Source organism: Asterias amurensis, chromosome 2 (genome assembly GCF_032118995.1).
Source record: "Asterias amurensis chromosome 2, ASM3211899v1".
In the NCBI taxonomy this organism is placed as follows: Eukaryota; Metazoa; Echinodermata; class Asteroidea; order Forcipulatida; family Asteriidae; genus Asterias; species Asterias amurensis.
In genome coordinates, this window is record NC_092649.1 from 8,911,204 (window position 1) to 8,931,237 (window position 20,034).

A 20,034-nucleotide genomic window follows, 5' to 3' on the forward strand; every position below is an offset into this window, starting at 1 on the left:
TATACTTGTCGCTTTCCCGAACCTTTTAATTATTGATGCTATGACAAACATCTGTTGAAATCCGGGCTTCCCGTCCTCGTCGATTCCAGACAACCATCTGTAACGGAGCGAAAACAAAAATAGTATTGCTCGGTAAAAAAAACAAATACTTGGCCTATAATAATTATTTTTATGAAAGATAGTTTAAATTTCCGGCTTATATTTGTAACGTTATATATAATAACAATAATATGAATCGCTAAAAAAATGCAAAGGCCTACCTACTTATGGAAAGACAATCCCTTTGCCGACTCAGTTTTCCCTCCTCCAGTGATTGACAGCCGCGCACGACTTCACCATCAGCATTTTTAGTTTGTTTGATCCGATTCCAATTGTATTTATCCCCAAATGGCAATTAAAAGGATGAAAACTTCTCTCTGCTTGCAGCAACTCCGTTTAAAAGGGTACAGCGCATTTCGTGTGACGAACGGTCTTCACCCGTTTGAAAAAATACGCGCGCGGCCTGCGTTTAGACGCGATGTCCTATCCAGTCAGTATAATGGAGATCAATGGTTTACGTGTACACATGCATGGTAGAAATAGAATGGTACACTAGCGGGATGCCGCGCTTCGCGCTACAACACTTGCAACCGGTGTGGCAAAACATCCCCCCCCCCCCTCCATTTAAAGCTTAAAATTGTCATATTATCTACCAACTTCATTGGTTTTGAATTACATTTTCTGACAATCCTTTCATAAAAATACATAATTTTATTCAACATTCCCATGTAGAAAGGCAAAGTATACCTTTGGTTTTTGGAACCGTTCGATTGTTTTATACAAACACAATTTAATTTTTAATATTTCAGAAGGTGGTCGCGTTTTTGAGAAAACGCTATAAAAAAACGATTATTTTGAATATATAGCGATTATTTTGAATATAAATAATCTGAGTAGTGTTACTGCGCTAATGCTTCTTATCCCCGATTTAGTGGGATTGATAACTTCTTCCATAATTGCAGTGCGAGGTGAAATGTGGAACGACTGTCAAAGCTGCTTGTACTTCGGCCACACGTATTTCCATTAAATTTCAGAGTCATTACCTATATTGGAACCCTAAATAATTCAATTTTGCCAAGAATCTGCAGAAGTTTGATGATAACGACTAGAAAAATCTACGAAAATTTCAAATTTTCGCCAGGTTATAAACTCCTTTATAAACTCCTTTACGGGTAGGAAGTTGGTATCAATCACGCCCTTTGGACACCTTGTTGTCAAAGACCAGTATTCTCACAGTGTACCCCGCAACATAAAATACAACATCTATGAAAATTTTGACTCGCTTTATGTCACATCAAAGTTGCTATATAGATAAAGAAACAAAAACTTGATGCACAAAACTTGGTGCTTTCTCAGATGCATACAAAAATACTTTAGGGTGAGAACTGAGAAGTTACCTCTTTCAAAAGCTACGTTTACTATAAATTGAGCCGTTTCCCACAACGTTTGATACTTATCAACAGCTCTCCATTTCTCGTTACCTTTAGTTATATAACAATTATTTCGAGTTGTAGTGTCCAGTGCCTTGAGTGAGTAACTCAATGTGTGCCTATATTATCTTACATAATGATCATCACTTTACATTTAATTTTAGGCCTCTACACCGGTGTAAGATGCAATCGTGTCCGCCATGCAATACTATCCGCTCCTGACACTTTTGCATATGCAATCGTGTACGGGCTCTTTTGATCATCTCGAGTGATTCCATAGTTACACGTTTGCTTTAACCACTCTTACTTTAAGGGACACGTTGCATTGGTTCTGACAAGTTGGTATATAAAAAATGTATGGTTAGAAAGATTTTTTAAACGTAGAGTACAGTACAATGATGATCCACACAAATTTGCCTCGAAACCCGTGGTTTTCATATTACTTTACGAAATAGCACGGTCGGCCATTTAAGGGAGTCAATTATTTTACTCCCATGAATGGCCGACCGTGTAAAAAGGAAAGCCGTGCAATGTCGAGGCATGTTAGTGTGAATCATTGTGTGCTACTTTTACACAATCTTTCATAAATACACACATGCATTTTATAACAAACGCTTACAAACGCTTTTCAAAGACCAACTCGACCGATCCAAGGCAACCTGTCCCTTTAAAAATACAAACTTATTTGGTTAGAAGTATGTCTATATACAACTTTCGAAACTGTGAAGAATTTTGAGAATCATTTCACTTTGAAGTAATAGGCGCTCTCGAACACCTTTGGTAATTGTCACTGAAAGACCACGTGATCACCTAGAGTGCGTTTTGATGACCCCAACCATAAACATTGGTCATCGGTTGAGCGTTTTCGCGAGTTCGGTTGAGCGCGGTGACGATGCTGTTCAGACCACCTTGTTGAGTTGGATGGTTGGTTGAGTTGGTTGGCATGGGCTTTGGTGGTTGGGGTCGCTAAAACGCACTCTTGGTGGATCCATCTCAACATGCATACAGAACATGGGAAACTTTGAACTCTTGGTCCTAGAAGTTGCGAGAGAATAAAAAACACCCCTGTCGCACAAGTTGTGTGCTTTCAGCAGATGTCTTGAATTTGAGACTCAGCTGAGGTTTCAAATTCAATTTAAAAATTTTAGTGAGAAATAACTTCTTACTCAAAAACTACTTCATCATAGCATGATCAGAGGGAGTCGGTTCTCATAATACTTAATACTATCAACTATCTCCATTGCTCGTGCCCAATTAAGTTTGTTTTATACTAACAATTATTTTGAGTGGCGCCAGTAGTGTCCAGTGCCTTTGAAGATGTAATTATGCAACAAACCTAATGTAAAGTATAATTTGTGAAAACATAATAGCCCTACATCGCAAAAAAAATTATATTAACAAATGTTCTGTGATAATATTTGTGACATCGCAATTGCAATTGCCCAAAAAAAACATTTTTGGACAAAATTATTTTGCAACATCGCAACTTGCAACATCGCAAACATTAATATTTACGATAAGATGTCCCTTCAGGGTCACCATAGCGTGCACAGCGACAGCGACACTCTGCCACCCAACTTTTATTTGCGCAAGACAGTGTCAAAGTTCATGTGGTTTTTGCATCTATTTTGCATTTATGACGTGTGTGTGCCCGGTTTGCTGATTAATATTCATATAACAAGTGTTGACGTCCCCATTTTTCGATCAACGAATCTTGTTTAAAAAGTGTTGTCCTTACTATCTAAATGCACATTATAGAGACTTTCCGTACATTGAGTATCCAGAAATGTCAACAACGAATTTGTTTGTGTTTTTTTGTGGATGACGTACCTGCAAAAATAAGAAAAGGCGAAGATTGTAATTTCTGCCCAAATTTTTACCAGCACGAACTCCACCTACAACATTATGTTGATTAGGATTCGTCGATTATGGAAAAAACAAAGGTTACGTTTAAACTGTCTTTGTAAAGTTATAGCATTTTATTCAACTACTTTTCAGGTTATTTTCATATATTAGTTTATAATAGATTATAATATATATGATAAAGGCATTTTATTTCAATAATCTTTAATAATTATGGTAATCAGACTTTATTATAAATAAGCAAGTCCCTCATTTTATAGTAACTTACCTTCAAATTAATGTGCAATTCCGCCCATGCGCATTATACTTTCCAGGTGCCATTTTGCTAAAGATCTGCAGAGGGGAGTTGGACGAAAACGACAAGAAAATCTACGAAAATTACATGAAAAATCATTTTTGAAAGGTTATGAACTCTTCTATTGAAAAGGTAAGGAGTTGTACCAAGTACTGGTGATGTTCGTCTATGTTTATAGGCCTTATTTGTGGATATTTTGAAGCCAAAACGATTTGTCATTTTGCTCGTGAGGAAGTTGTTTTTCTGGCGTGGGCCTGCTTTTGCACTCGACGTTTGCTACGTATGGATGGAGATGGGGGTGCGTTGGTTTGCTGATGTTTGCAGAGTTCACATTAGTTATGCAGAAATTGCACTGCCTGGAGAACTCGCGGGTTCTATGTTTAGGCAGGCGGACTGCTTCGTCATGACATGGTCATGCAATTTGTTTTGCACAAAAACCTCATTTTATCAAACTTGTTGAGTGTGTTGGACATGGACATTTAAAAGAATGTTTTTTCCCCCCACTTTCTAGGTATAATAAAAATAGTGTGGACTTTTAATTGAATAATGGTTGCTGTCTTTGCTGACAAAAAAAAACAACACTTAAATTAAAAAACGACGATCGTACACAGACTCGACGGTCTGTCTCGCATAAAATTACTCGGTTTTCAGACTTCCTTGTGCCTCATCTTTTTCTAGTTTGTAAAAACATTTCAGACTAAAGTCAGTTACAAAGTGACAAAAAGTTCTTTTACAAATCGTACATTATTAATCTAACTAATTGAAAGTTGTTTATTTCATTTTCAATCGTCATTTTAGTTAGGAAACAAAGTTGATAAAATAATTAATTTTTTTCTACAACTGGTCAAATCTATAGAAAGGATCCAGATATACCATACACCATTTTTTGGAAAGGTTTCTGTATGGTGCCACCACTTTTTCATTCAATATGAATTAAAATAGTATAACAGTATCTAATTTACCATGTTTTAACACCTCAGTATCACTTTTTGTAAAAATGAGTGAAAAAGTGGTGGCGCCATACATAAAGTTACCCCATTTTTTTCTAAATCTAATGGAAACTAAAAATAGAAAACATTATAAAGATCTCAACAACAATACTGTCATCTTGCCTAGACCCACTTTGTCCCACTAACTTGGGCGCTGTACTCCTTTTTTTGCTAAGTTGGTCATTGTCGGTCATATGTACTAGTACTACTACTAGCCGATCGCAACAAATTTCCTGGGAAAAAAAGGAGTACAGCGCCCCAGTGAATACCAGACACTTCGGCACCTCGCAAACTCGGCACCTGCAAACTCGGCACCTCGCAAACTCGGCACCTGCGAACTCGGCACCTTCCAAACTCGGCACCTTCCAAACTCGGCACCCACTCGCCACCACGAATGCCGGCACCATCTTGGCACCGGCCTTTTATTGACTAACAAACTCGACACCAAGCAATATCACCTCGAAGATTCAAGTGGTTAAAAAATAACAAAGTCCTAACACAATCAAAATTGGTTTGATAGTTAGAAGCTTTGTAAACGCTGTTAATGGAAAAATCACTATATTGTTATGGGAGCTGATAAGAATTCCGAACTCTCAAGAAAATTTCGGCCCCCAGCCTGGAAATTGACGGTGGCGCCCGCACCATGTTCAGTCAACATAATTATATTCCAATAATATTTATAATGTTATTACTATAACTTTATAACAGGATCAAGCTTTTTATGGGACTAAGGTGGGACTGACTCTTTACATAAAAATAAGGCCTACCGTACCACGCTGTGTGAAAATCTTTGTCAACTTGGTGCCGAGTTTGTATTTGTGTGCCAAGTTTGTGGGTGCCGAGTTTGTGGGTGCCAAGGTTTCAGGTGCCGAGTTTGCAAGGTGCCGAGTTTGCAAGGTGCCGAAGTGACGGTACCCGCCCTAGTTTACTACGTCAACATCTTGCCAATCCATGTATCATGTTCATGTTGCTCTCCTATTATTATTGTTAATGTTTTATTTTATTTTTACGTATGTTGTGTACAAAATTCAGTTGTCAGCTTTTTTTACATAATTCTTGAACTTGCAGTGGACATGCAGTAGTTTACCAAACACACTGAAAAGATCAGACTGGAAAAAAATTAAAGCAAACGATACAAAAAATAATTTCTAATTGCTTTTTGTTTGCTACTAATATGAGCACTGTTCTTGGCCTAGTGTAAAAGATTTGTGTTAAATATTTTTGTCCTCACATCAATCTTCTTTGATGGAATTTTGCCCGCTGACCCTTAAGTTTGTTTTTCCCCTAGGTAGAACTTTAATTGTTGCAAAGTACCTTGAACTTTTTGCAAACAAAAATATTCTCAACTTCAATAATCAATAAGGATGAACGATATAAATTTTGTTGGTGTTCCCATGGAGGAAGTTTGTGCATCAGAAGATTTTAAAAATAGATCTTTGGCATTGATGTTTCCATCATCCTTTTCCTGAGAACACAAGATGTTTAATAGTTTCACAATATTACAACCATTTTTACTTTTCAACAAGGCCAAAACAAAACTCCATCAAAAATTTGTGTACGTTCATATTTTTTGTTCAAGACTCCCGTACTAGTTCCTTGAAACCTTTTTGTCAAAATTTATTTTAAAATACAAATGCAGAGTGATTTACCTGGCGTTTATTGTGTTTGTGAACAAAATCTCACATATTTTGTTAATCTTTGTTTTTCATCTCCATTAAAAAAGAAATCCTCTGTCTAACCTACCAGCATTCTTCTGTTACATGTGTTTCAAATGATTTGTTTTATTGTAATGTCAACCTTTCAAGAGTTTACCCCCCCCCCCCTCCCTTTTTGATAGGAATAATATTAACCTTCGCAAACTGCCAATTCAAAAGTCTTGACAAATGGGGTAACATTTTAGGGTTAGCAAATGTTGTGGATAATTCTAAAGTTACTCGCATTAATTTGACCGCAGATACAAGTCGTACGATAACATAAAATGAAGGATTTAATAAGAGTAGCAAAATATAAATATGAGTAGTAGGCTTGCGGGTACAACCAGGTGTTGTCCCCTGAAGTGGAGCAGAGTAGACTGTTTGAAAATGTCGAGACCAAAACGGCTCTTTTTAGAGCCAACACTCCCTCAAAAGAGATTTTACACATGGTTGTACCCGCAAGTCTACTATTTATATTCTCTACACCATACATGCAAAGCTTCTAACACCATTTAAGGATTTTAATGTCTTGGTGTTTTGAAATTTCAATGAAACATTTGAAATTAGGATTTTCGATATTCTCCGGTCAAAGTAACAGAAGAAAAGTTAACTGTGGAGTTGGCCTCTACTGAAAAATAACAACGACTTGACATAAGTTTTTTAACCATGTTGTTGATTTAATCTTGTACAGATTTGTGTAAGCAGTGTCGTTGATGGACCTCAACATGGAGTGAAGCTTCAGATGTGGAGCCTCGGCTGTTAACAATGACTAGTAAAATTAGCTAACATTAAGTGATAACAATCAATAGCAGTTTATTCGTTGCTTTGATTTGAATTGAAAGTGGAAAACACTGAAGATGGCAGCTAACCAACCCAAATCCCAAAGTCAGGGACCTGCACTTCCTCCAACCATTCTCATCGTACCCAAAGTCAGTATACAACAGGATAAGATGGCTACTGCTACTACTCAGTCTGAGGGATCATCATCCAGTGTGACAACATCACCACATACAGGAAATGCACACCAGCCGCAGCAGGTTTTGGTGAATCTACCCTTGCAGCAGTCGCAGCAGCTCACCCAGAACCCAAGTATCTCTTTAGGGAATAACATCACTCTGACAGTGCAACCCGCCCTGCAAGGAGGGGCAGTGTCACAGATTGGTGGCACCCAGTTCAAACTTGAAGGCACGCCATCATCTGTCCATTCAAACAAGGTGGGGGCATTCCTCAAGCCCCCTGTGAAACTACCCATTCAGGTTCCACAACGGGTGTATAAGAGGTCCGTTGCAGCAATACAGATGCAGCAACTGAAACAGATTGAGAATCAGGCTAAAACAGGTGGGGGTACTCAGCAACCAAGAATGCCGAGCCAACCACCAAGTCAGTTTTCTGCTGTACTGCTGAAACCAAAGCAGGTACAGGGGAGTGTAACGAGCAGCTTGGCAAGTCCCACGCAGAGCCAGGTGGTAACTACTGCAGGTAAACCCAGTACTGGCAGTCCAACATCAACTGCAAAGAGCCAGCCAGTTCTTGTCCAAACTGCAATGTCGCCAAAGATAATAGTCCAAGCTGCACCAACAGGAACACAACAGCAAGGAGTCCCAGCCAAGTCTGTTCTTTTCTCTGGTGGGCAGAGGTTTACAATAGTACCCAACACACAAGGTGGCTTGATATCTCCAACAGGTGTTGCTCACCAACCGACTTCTCTCGCTGCAACAATAACAAGGACTTCAGCTCCGACCGTTGCTCAACTGGCAAAGCAACAGCGGATGCAGAAAATGGCCCTGGCTGTAGTACAACAACAGCAGCAGCAGCAATTAGTATCAAGTGGTCAAAGGCCAATTGCCCTCAAGCAAGCAACTGGCGGCCCTGTTGCTATTTCTCCTGGGGTTACACTCACACAAACGCAGCTTCAGGCCATGGTGACTTCTACTTCCACTGCACCCATGGGTCAGTTTCAGTTCACCCCGAGGATGCCCCTCACCATCACGACCCAGGCACAGCAACTTCAACAGCAGCAGCTCCAGGGGCTGACTCCCAAGACTATTCAAGGCAAAATCACACTTGGCCAGGTCGGTGCAATATCAAACGTACACCACATCGCTTCAACCACACCGTCAACAAACGCAACCAACATGCCTGGAACAGTCACAAACACACCGGGGAATATTATGACCCAGCAAGGACCATTAACTATCATTCCAAAACAAACTCTTGGCGGCACCGGTCATTTTATACTCTCATCAACTGGTATTCATCAAGTGCCAACAAGTATGCAGGGAGCGTACCTACAGCCAGGGACTGCACCTCTCAATAACACTGTCCATGCCAAGCTGATCCAAGCTCCGGTGCCTGGAGGGGTATCTACTCATAGTGGGCTTCCAACCAACATCATGTTGCAGGCTGTGCCACAAACAAGCCAGGCACAGCTGAAGGGAAGTAGCCCTGGAAGCCAAACTCCTCTGGTTACAGGCCACAGTTCCATCCCCGCCTCCGTTGTTCAACCTCAACTGCTACAAACGTGCGGTGCACAGGCAACGATCGGCTTGATTCATGTGAGTATTGAGTACTACTGATCTGTAAAAATGTACACATTACGGTACCTTTCAACTGAACACGTGTACATCTGCTCTCCAAATCAGTCTGTCAAATAACTAACTGTTTTTTTTTTTTAAGTTTACATTATAACAGTTAGAAGTTTAATAGATGAAAATTTGCTTCGGGAATAAAGAATACACCGATGTGTGATAGCACTGTATACTCAGTTTGAAGTTCAATATTACAGAAACTTCCTTGTTGCTCACCTTTGGCTATAAGGAGTTTATTTTTAAGTTTTTTGTAAGAAAGACTGACATGAAAACAATATGTCGCTAAACTATCGGCTCAAAACACATCGGCTCAAAAGTTTTCAAGAGATGATCAAAGTAGTCAAAACTCCAAGAAAAAAAAGTTAATTTGGTTTGATAGTTTTGAGTTGACATAAACAAACGTCAAGACCAAACCGGCTCTTCTCAGAGCCAACACTCATACAATAGAGATTTACACATGGTTGTACCCGCAAGTTTACAATTAATATTTATTTATAGTTTCTTCTAAGCTTGGGCGATATCGATTTATTTTATTCACGATATATCGCCGACAATATATCGCGATATTCGATATAATCGCGATTAATGAAATTTGACATCATCAGTCTTAAAACTCCAAGTGAAAGTTGTAGAAGAGACAGTCCTAGCATAAGAGAGGTGTTCTAATGACCTATTCTTCTGGTTTTACTCCAAACCTATGGGGTGCAAGATGTCTTAGCTATCAAATACATCGCGATATTTAATCGATATATCGATATATCGCGATTATCGCGATATATCGCGATTATCGCGATATATCGATATTTCGATTAAAACCAAATCCATCCGATATCGAAATCGTGTCCAAACTAATATCGCGATATTCGATAATATCGTGATATCGCCCAAGCTTAGTTTCTTCCCAAACAATAATCCTTGAGTTTGTCAACAGCTATGCTTTTAAAAGCACTGATAATTCAATTATTTTACTGTCTTTGACCAACAGGTCAATCTATCCCAGCAGTCACAGCAGTCATTGGCGACAGTCAACAGCCTCAATCATCCCATCGTTCGGGCAACTATTCAAGCCCCACTACAGCCCTCTGCAGACGGCACTACTCAACCCATGCTGACCTACAGGCCGCAGTTAGTGCAGGTGACGGGACTCCCCAATCAGCCGTACTTTCAGGTCGTGGCACAGCCTCAGCCTCAGCCTCATCCTCAGGCCATTCTACCCATGACCTCAAATACTCAGGTCACTCAGGTAAGCGCAGCCTCCAAGAAACATTTCAAAAGACCCCTTGCATATGACGTCATCAAGCTCAACAGCGCCCTCGCCAAGATCAAGGAAAGACATCTTATTGGCTGTGTTATTTTGGTCCTTGGGAAAAAAATTAGGAATATTTCATCAAGTAAAAGGGCTGAACTACACACGGTGTAGGCTTCAATACACAATTCAGGCTATTTGTTCAACAAATTTCAGAGTTTTTAAGGGCAAAAAAAAAAAATTAGACTAAATTAGGAAGAATATCATGCCTGTACAGGGACATATCACACATCTTGTTGCTATGAGTCGACCAATCAGAATCAAGAGTTCATGTTTGCTTGAAGATGAAAATCAATATCCTTGGGTTACATAGTTGCACAGTGCATACTCGGGAAACTAAATTCTATGCTTTGTTAAACACGTCTTGCTTTAAAAGAAAAATTCATCCAAGTTGCTCTTGTATTTTTCTCTTTGTAGGCAGCAGCGCCGATGGCTACCATACCAATCGTCATCGCTCCCCGTATAGCATCACCAAAACTCTGCCTGCCTCACCCAATACTGACTCCATTTGAATCGCAACCTGCCGAGCCTCAAGTCAAGCCTGATCCTGTCTCAAGTGTCGATGTGGCATTAAAGTAAATCTTTTTTCAGTTTGTTACCTTGTAAACATTTAAAGCTTTGAGATTTGTTTTTCTGTAAGAGTAAAGATTTTCTTTCCTGTCACCGTATAGGTATTAATCAAGTGGAAAACAAACCAAACCAAGCAAAGCCCACAAAAAGTTTATTTCGTTAAAAGTTTATAATCAGTGTTATATAACACCCAAGCAGACCCTTGCCTTTTGATTGGAGGATTGTCCGTCACGTGTTAGCAAATAAAAGTACTATTGCACGCTACGGCACTCACCGTCCATTTTTCGTTCCATCCGAAAAGTACTAAAACACGGTAAGTAAAAACATCACTGCGTGCGCGTCTTTGGTAATGCAGCAGTGTTTACTGCAAGGCACAAATTTTGGCGTCTGCGTGTCTCAAAACAGACGTTTGTTTGTTTTGATCAAAATTTAAAAAAAGATCTACTTGAATGTTATATAAAACAAATAATGAATGTTTTTCATTCGTGCAGTAGTGCAAATATTTTCATTCATTGAAAGATGGAATGTTCCATTCAACTCGGCTCTGCCTCGTTGAATAGAACATTCCATCTTTCAACTCATGAACATATTCCCACCGTTGCACTCATAAACATTCATTATGTGTATATTATCAAGGCCTTAAGACCTTTTGCACATGACATTATTTAACATTGTTTTATTGTTAAACGGTTATTCCTCCTTGAACTTTACACTTTAAGGGGCACGGCAGTTTTTTTCTCCGGTAGGGGCACTCTGTGAGGAAAATGTAAGTTTATATTCAGGCTTTTCAAAGGGCATGACAGCAAAAGCACAGGGCACCACAGTAGTTGCTGTGTGGTCTGTGAGTTAATTCAAGGTATGGTTTAAAGGCCCAACCCTACATCAGTGTAAGGGAAAAGACAAGAAATATATCAATTATCTAATTTGTTTAATTTGCAATGCTGCAGGTATAAGATGCCTTATCCACAAGCACCCATCCCTCATCGGAAACGGAAACACTCCGATACGGAAGATGTTGATGAGGAGAAGAAGAAAACAGACAAAAAGGAAGAACCTCCAAAAAAGGAAGGTTCTGTCAAGAAGGAAGGTTCTGTCAAGAAAGAAGGATCTGTCAAAGAGAAAGGTTGGTGAAAGATAACACTTTTTTCTCCTAATTGGGGCATCTCATAAATCATTGCTTGAATTGTCATCATCACGTGATACTATCAAGCAAAAAGAGTAATTTGTTGACCCAGGTCATTCTTATTTTTTTAAAGATTTTTAAAAAGAGCATAATGCTTTAATACTGTTAAAACCATGTGCTGGTACTACATACCTTCAAAACTTGGTTCAAAACTTGAACAAGTAGAAACACCAAGATATGCGAGAGAATAACACTGAGAAAAGGGGTTTAAAGTCAAGTAGTTTATTGAAATTACATTGGCACATTTTCTTTCAATGCTAATTTTAAAGACAGTGAACACTATTGGTAATTGTCAAAGACCAGTCTTCTTACTTGGTGTATCTCAACATATGCACAAAATATTAAACCTGTGAAAATTTGAACTAAATTGGTCGTTGAATTTGCGAGATAAAAATGAAAGAAAAAACACCCAGGTCACACAAAGTTGATGTGACCTCAAATTCTAAATCTGAGGTCTCGAAATCAAATTCGTGGAAAATTACTTTTTTTTCTGGAAAACTACGCCACTTCAGAGGAAGCAGTTTCACACAATGTTTTATACTACCAACCTCTCCCTATTACTCATTACCAAATAAGGTTTTATGCTAATAATTATTTTGAGTAATTACCAATATTGTCCACTGCCTTTTTTGATATTATTTATCAGGAAGTAAATTGCCAATATGAAACAAGACATATTTTGAAAATTAAATTTCTTCCATACTGATATTTTTGGCAAACGATTCATTAATAGCTTGATCGCATCACATTGACATTCTTATTGGTTCCTCTTCTCTTTCTTTAGAAACATCGGAAGAGGACAGCATAGAGTTCAACTGGGAAGATTATCTGGATATCACAGGCTCTAAAGCTGCTCCACACAGTGCCTTTAAACATGTGAGTACACTCACTCCAAAAATAGCTAATTACTTATCAAGATAATATGAAGAAAGTGGTTTTCCTGTTATAGATAGTTCCCACATGACGTAAATCGGCCATCTTTACAGGCAATTTGGAACACATAGCCATGTGTTTTGCGCGAGAACGGCGTGCAGCACGCGCAGAATTCACAAAACTCGTTGCCTGATTGGTTAGTAAACAGCGTGGTTGCGTTGATAAACTGAGCGTTTAACGCACCTGCAAGCTTAAATGCAATTTGCCCGTAAAGATGGCGTCTATTGCAACTTATCTATAGACCATATAGTGGACTGTGCAGTATACCCAGCTTTAATCGACTCAGTAAGATAGCACATAAAATAGCACTCAAGCCTGAAGAAAGTGGTTTTCTTGTGTTAGACCATATAGTGGACTGTGCAGTATACCCTGCTTTAATCGGATGTCGGACACTTCGTACCTTTGCCACTTCGTACCCTGGACACTTCGCACCTTCGGGACACTTCGTACCGTAACCAAATTGGTCACTTCGTACTGTGGGCGGGGTACGAAGTGACCATCAGCTGAGTCACTTCGTACCTTCAGCCGAGTCACTTCGTACCTACATTAAAATGTGTATTCCTCAATAATTTAATGTTCGTTGAGATAAAAAATTGATAATAGGCTACTTAATGAATTATAATTTTTGTTTGAGTATGTGAATGTCATTTTTAATGTGAAACTAATATTTTGTATAAGTTAATTACCGCCAAGGACAACATCTTCCGCCAATATTTTGTACAAATATTTTAAAGTCAAACAATCATGCAATCGTCAAAATGGCTCCTTGGTGTCCCAACAAAATAGTAACAGTTGGTTTGTTTTGCTTTTATTTCATAATCATCCGATCACAAAGCACAAAAAAATCATAAACGATGCAGAAATCCCAAATTAGTACGAAGGTAGGAAGTGTCTCGTGAGAAGGTACGAAGTGACTCGTGAGAAGGTACGAAGTGTCTTGTAAGAAGGTACGAAGTGTCCAAAGTCACTTCGCACCTTGAAAAGGTACGAAGTGTCCAGGGTACGAAGTGGCAAAGGTACGAAGTGTCCTGACACCCTTTAATCGACTAAGATAGCACATAAAATAGCACTCAAGCCTGAGCACAACGGCTATTTGTTAAAAAAAACTGGAGTTTTGTTGGCGTATTCCCCCCTTACCAAAGCTTGCCATCATCGAAAAGAGAAAGATAAAATCGTTCCAGGGGTTTTTAACCAAAATCAGGTTGCTATTGTGCAATTCCTTCAAATTGGAAAGGAAAGATCAGAAATGCCAAACACCTATGGAGCACCGTTTGGTTGTGTATAAGACAAGTTTGGGGTTTACGGAACACACCGAGAAAACAAAGATCAAAAACTAACACATTTATTAGTCGATCTCAATTATTTTTTAATAATATGAAAGCAAATTCAAGTAGTGAGAAATTTTGTATTACTTATTATGCTCTAAAAATACTCAAGGTGATAAAAGAGTTAAATTTACCTTTGAATATTTTTTGCCGTGTGAGAATGTGTGCTTCACTCCTGCTTGGTCAAAAATCTGGGCACCAGGGGCCATATTTATGTAAAAATAATTTGGTAACAAGAGTGTTAAAGGCAGTGGACACTATTGGTAATTACTCAAAATAAGTATTAGCATAAAACCTTTCTCGGTGACGAGTAATGGGGAGAGGTTGATGGAATAAAACATTGTGAGAAACGGCTCCCTCTGAAGTGCCATAGTTTTCGGGAAAGAAGTAATTTTCCACAAATTTGATTTCGAGACCTCCTATTTAGAACGTGAGGTCTCAAAATCAACCATCTAAACGCACACGACTTTGTGTGACAATGGCGTTTTTTCTTTCATTATTATCTTGCAAGTTCGATGACCGATTGAGCTCAAATTTTCACAGGTTTGTTATTTTATGCATATGTTGAGATACACCAACTGTGAAGGCTAGTCTTTGACAATTACCAATAGTGTCCACTGCCTTTAAGTTAACAAATACCATAACAGTATACAACTGTGTGATTTGCGTCGTATAGGTTGAAGCCAGTATCCAATCAGGCATTGCCCCAGGGATGAAGCTAGAGGTTCTAAACAAACACAGTCCCTTCAAGAGCTACTGGGTGGCCACCGTGGTGGCAGCATGCAGCAATCTACTCTCTCTAAGATACGGTGGTTATGAGAACGAGAGGTCTGGAGACTTCTGGGTTGACATGACAACGGCTGATATACATCCTATCGGCTGGTGTGCGTTGAATGGGCGTACTCTCAGGCCTCCTGATGGTAAACTTCTTTGGTTTTTTAGTCTTTCAACTAATAGATTGAAACTTGGATCGGGATAAAGATATTTATTTTGGTTTTACCCATAAACACAGATGTGTGTTGGCAAAGTATACTCAGTATTTTCCTGAGCTTTGTGAAACAAAATCACAGGCATATTATTCATTCAACTAACTTGCCAATTTGACAGATTTTGGGGTTTGGGAGGAATAAAACACAGAAAAGAAAAGATTGTACTTGAGTATTATCCCAGCGAATAAAAACGAGTTAGACAAGTTTTGTTGTATAATTTTTGTTTATTGTGAAAAATGTTCATTAATCGGGGGGAGTTTGCTAATAGCAGAGTATGTGGTTATGGATGGTTGAAAGAGTAAACAAAAATCTAAGTAGTCTATAAATTATTTGTCAGATATACCAATGTGTAATCATTCAAATCATCAATTTATTATCAAGCAGTATTATGAACAAAACAATGAATTTTTTGTCTTTGCAGATCTGTTGTTAAAGTTTCCAAAGAAGAATTGGGAAGAGTTTTTGATCATCTTCATGACTTGGGCTAAGAGTGTCCCTGAGCATGTCCTCCACATGCGCAAGGTAAGCCGAGAGCTTGATGCTGTTTCATATTTCATTTATTTACGTATGCAAATTGGCCCCTAACGAGGCTTAAAGCCACTCTTGTAGGCAAAATGTTAGGGAGAAAAAAATGCAGAGCTGATTTAAAGGATTTGGGTACTTTTTCAAAATGTCCATAGATTTACATTAAACTTACAGGGTTTGAAGATAATGATAGTAGAAAGCTTCCCTTCAAATATTATCTACTGAGGTGCTGTAGTTTTTGAGAAATGAGTAAAACAATGTCATGAAAATACGTTTGTAAATGCTCATGAGACCAAAATTATTTTCATGACACTGTTTTACTCATTTCCCAAAAAATACAGCACCTCGGCACGTAATATTTTCAGAGAAGCTTTCTACTATCATTATCTTCAAACTGTGTAAGTTCAGTGTAAATCTGTGGACATTGTGTTTTTCGTCCTACAAAAAGTACATAGACCCTTTAATTAGGTTGGACTGAGAACAACTTGTCAATCAAATCCACAAGAGAGGCCCTTGTATAAAGTGGGACTTTGTTTATTAAGTTATTTGTCTATAATGTCTGTGATTGTTGCACAAATCAATAGTTGTAAGTCGGAAACTGGGTAAGATTCAAACCCACAATCTTGTGATTGCAAGCCCTACAATTTAACCACTAGGCCATGGTGACAAGATCAGGGACTTGATCCTGGGGTTAGGACTAAAGAGTTAGGACTAGTCTTATCTCGAGTTAGGACCAGTTACGAGTCCTAACTTAGGACTAGCTGTACATTTTTGATATCTCTTAGGACTAGTCCTAAGTTAGGACTAGTCCTAACTCTTTGTGAAATCGACCCCTGGTTCCACAGAGGTACAGAACAGACTAGTTAATTCTTTTATTTCATTTATAACAATATTACTTTAGGTGTCTAGTCCGACCCCGGTTGACAGAATCAAGAAGGGCATGCGAGTGGAGGTACTAGATGAGCTGAACCCGCGACACGCATGGATCGCGGTCATCAAGGAAACCTACGGTGGCAGGTTGAGGCTACGCTACGCCGCTGTAGATGACGACGGAGACGACTTCTGGTTGTTCTACTTGTCTTGGAGGGTACATCCAATCGACTGGGCTAAAGAGAAACTAGTCTTTATGAAACCTCCCCCAGGTGAGTAGAATTTTAACTTGTGTTTTTAAAAAAATTTTTTTTAATCAATTACAAGAATGAGATTCTTTAGACCTTTGCTAGCATTTTGACCCTTTGATGTCTGCGTGGTGAAAAAGTAGCACCAGGCTACGAAATAACCCACACAGCACCCACAGCAATTGCCATGGTGCCCTTTGCTTTTTCTGTTGTGCCCTTTGTAAAGTTTCAATATAAATTTTCATTTTCCTCATAGAAGTGCCCCTTACCAGAAAGAAATTGCTGCGCCCCTTCAAGATCGAAGTTCAAGGCCTGTAGCCCTAAGAGAAGATGTTTTCTTATTTGGCTCATGGGTTTTACTCCAATGCTGAAATCAGTACTTTTTAAAGTTCAAAATAATAGTGAGGTTTTATTATTCAAAAACACGAGACAGCTGGAAATGTAGGGTAGTAAGTTTACTGGCTTGATGCTAAAATCATTAGCCGCGGTTCTGCGGTCCGTTGAAATTTCGAGCACATAGGCAAATCTTCGCTCTGTGTCATTTTAAAGCAGTGGATTATGAGCTAACAATATTTGCAGACAGTGTTCGTGTTTTGTGTGATCAACCATATACATGAAATTACAAACTGTGAGCGTGTGTGCACCATGGGCCGTTACGGTGCACATTAAGTGCACATACTTTTGGTAAGTATCTCATTATTTTGCTTGATTACTCTTTATGATTACCCAAAGCTAGCAGGTAGTGAACCTTAATCTCTGTTAATTTATTTCAGTGGTGAGACGAAGGAACGCTAACACCACAGAGGCTGGCTGGAATACAATACATCAGTATGCGTTGTCTGCTGCTCGCAGGGAAGCTGCATTTCCTAAGGAATTGTTCAAGGTACAATCACTAACTTGATTCCTACAACTTTTTCTTATTATTTGTATGCATTTAAACAGTGTTATTTGTTTTTTTGTCCATACACCCATGTGTATGACACATACTCCGTACTTTCCCGAATTCTGTGTGAAAACTTGGATTCGAACCCACAACCTTTGCCATGCTAGAGCAGATGTCTTACCACTGGACCAACGAGCTAACTTTGTTTTCACAAGACTTTGAAAAGTACTGAGTATAGATAGCTTAATACACATCAATGTATGGGCAAAACTAAATAATATTCTTTATTCCAAATCTATTGAATCTAATCTATTGAATCTAACACATTGAGTTATTTTTTGTTTCCAGGATCAGCCAAAGATCCGTTGTCACCGTTTTAAGAAAGGCATGCGTCTTGAGGCCATCAATCCCAAGATGCCCTCGCAGATCTGTCCCGCTACGGTGTCAGAGTGGCTGAACGACAAAGCTTTCCTGGTTACCATTGACAACCTGATTGACGAGAAGGCCGGGCCGACATTTATGTGTCACGCTGACTCCGGTGGTATCTTTCCTGTCAACTGGTGCGAAAAACATGGTTATGCACTCACTTCTCCCAAAGGTTGGTCCAGGGCCAGACATGATACTATTCCTACTTAAGTCTGATTTTGATTTTTTGTCTTTCTTACTCTTGACAAAATCAGCAAAATTGTAAGTCGATAGCCAGAAAAGTCTTTAAAAGACTGTAGCACTTGCACATAGTAGGTAAGCCCTTACCTTAGAGAACGTTTTGCAAAAAATAGTTAATTTAAACAGTTGCTTACTTAGCTCGTGTAAGTTTCAAACAACTTTGGCTCAATCCTCAATTTAATTGCATGGTTATGACCCTGCTAGTTTTAAATGAGGGAATAAAAGGGTCTCGACAAATTCTTAAACTGCCGTTTAAAACCGGCAGGGTCGTGGCCGTGCGATTAAGGCCCAAGCTAAAGGTGACTGCCTTTATTGTATGGCCACGACCCTGCAAGGTTTTAAACTGCAGTTTAAGAACAAGTCACTAATCTTTTATTCCCATTCATAAATGCCTTTTTGGGTAAGAGGCGTAATAAAGTATGAAACTCTGTAAAACTTATCCGTTTTCCGACGTCCTGGGGCTCTGTACATGTGTTGCATTTTATGACATTTTATGACTGAGACAGTTTTCGGATATGCATCTAAACTACAGGTTATAAACGGCTCCAGCTGGTCATTATCAACCGTTTAAATACCCCCACATAACACGCTCTCCACCAATAGGAATAGCAAAACTGTGTGAGGTATTTATCAGTTGGTATTTACGAATAGCCATTTAAGGCCTCGCCGCCAATTCTTTTATTTCCTTATTGAATACTCAATGTGTTTGTTGCAGGGTATGGAGGTAGTTACTTCTTTTGGAATACTTATCTGAAGGAAAGAAACGCTAAACCAGCACCGAGGGAACTGTTTAGAATTGTAAGTACCTATTAACAAGTGAAAACTCCATAAGCCAGTCTGAATCCTGACCATAATAAACCTCTGTGTAACCTGTTAAAACCTTTCAAGAGTTCCCCTTCAGAAATCCCCCACAAACCAAACCAAACCAAAGAACTTGCTGAGAAAATTGCTTACTGTATAAATGGCCATGCAGCCAAGTGCACCGGACTCAGGCTCTGGCGTTTCCGATCAGAGATCAGTAGAGTGTGGGTTTTGAAGTCCCGGTCTTGACACTTGTGTCCTTTTAAGCAAGACACTTAATGATCAATGCCTCGTCTTTCAGAAGGGACACAAAGTCAATGGTCCGTTATGTTGTGTAATGCTTGTAATAAACAGAACTCTGTGTAGTACACTTATTGTTTCAATAGGGAGTTTGCTGTGTTACATCACCTTGTAAAACTCTTACTTGGTCCAAACAATGTGTATTTAAAATGGGTCTCTTTATTTAAAGGCAGTGGACACTATTGGTAATTGTCAAAGACTAGCCTTCACAGTTGGTGTATCTCAACATATGCATACAATAACAAACCTTGAGCTCAATCGGTCATCGAAGTTGCGAGATAATAATGCAAGAAAAATGACCCTTGTCATACAAAGTTGTGTTTGTTAGAGGGTTGATTTCGAGACCTCAAATTCTAAATCTGAGGTCTCGAAATCAAATTCGTGGAAAATTACTTCCTTCTCAAAAACTATGGCACTTCAGAAGGAGCTGTTTCTCACAATGTTTTATACCATCGACCTCTCCCCATTACTCGTCACCAAGAAAGGTTTGATACTAATAATTTTTTTGAGTAATTACCAATAGTGTCCACTGCCTTT

At 39.0% G+C, this 20,034-nt stretch overlaps 1 protein-coding gene and 1 long non-coding RNA gene across 3 annotated transcripts in view; one reads left to right on the plus strand and one right to left on the minus strand.

Annotated features, from left to right (window-relative positions):
• Nucleotides 1-20,034, minus strand: part of LOC139949843 (uncharacterized) — a 134,315-nt gene that overhangs the window by 13,265 nt on the left and 101,016 nt on the right. The gene's annotated exons all lie outside the window — the stretch shown is intronic.
• The window catches only part of LOC139951703 (scm-like with four MBT domains protein 1), a 34,121-nt gene continuing 17,743 nt past the window's right edge, over nt 3,657-20,034 (plus strand). Inside the window, exons 1-12 of one of the 2 annotated variants that reach the window (XM_071950730.1) lie at nt 3,657-3,759; nt 7,002-8,865; nt 9,884-10,141; nt 10,622-10,779; nt 11,722-11,897; nt 12,742-12,833; nt 14,892-15,135; nt 15,626-15,726; nt 16,631-16,871; nt 17,621-17,730; nt 18,079-18,328; nt 19,112-19,194. In XM_071950730.1, coding sequence (XP_071806831.1) covers nt 7,168-8,865; nt 9,884-10,141; nt 10,622-10,779; nt 11,722-11,897; nt 12,742-12,833; nt 14,892-15,135; nt 15,626-15,726; nt 16,631-16,871; nt 17,621-17,730; nt 18,079-18,328; nt 19,112-19,194 — 3,411 coding nt within the window. In that variant the 5' untranslated portion in view covers nt 3,657-3,759; nt 7,002-7,167. Of the gene's footprint in view, nt 3,760-3,948; nt 4,039-7,001; nt 8,866-9,883; nt 10,142-10,621; nt 10,780-11,721; nt 11,898-12,741; nt 12,834-14,891; nt 15,136-15,625; nt 15,727-16,630; nt 16,872-17,620; nt 17,731-18,078; nt 18,329-19,111; nt 19,195-20,034 lie in introns of those variants that run through there. The other variant, XM_071950739.1, reaches the window with a different exon arrangement.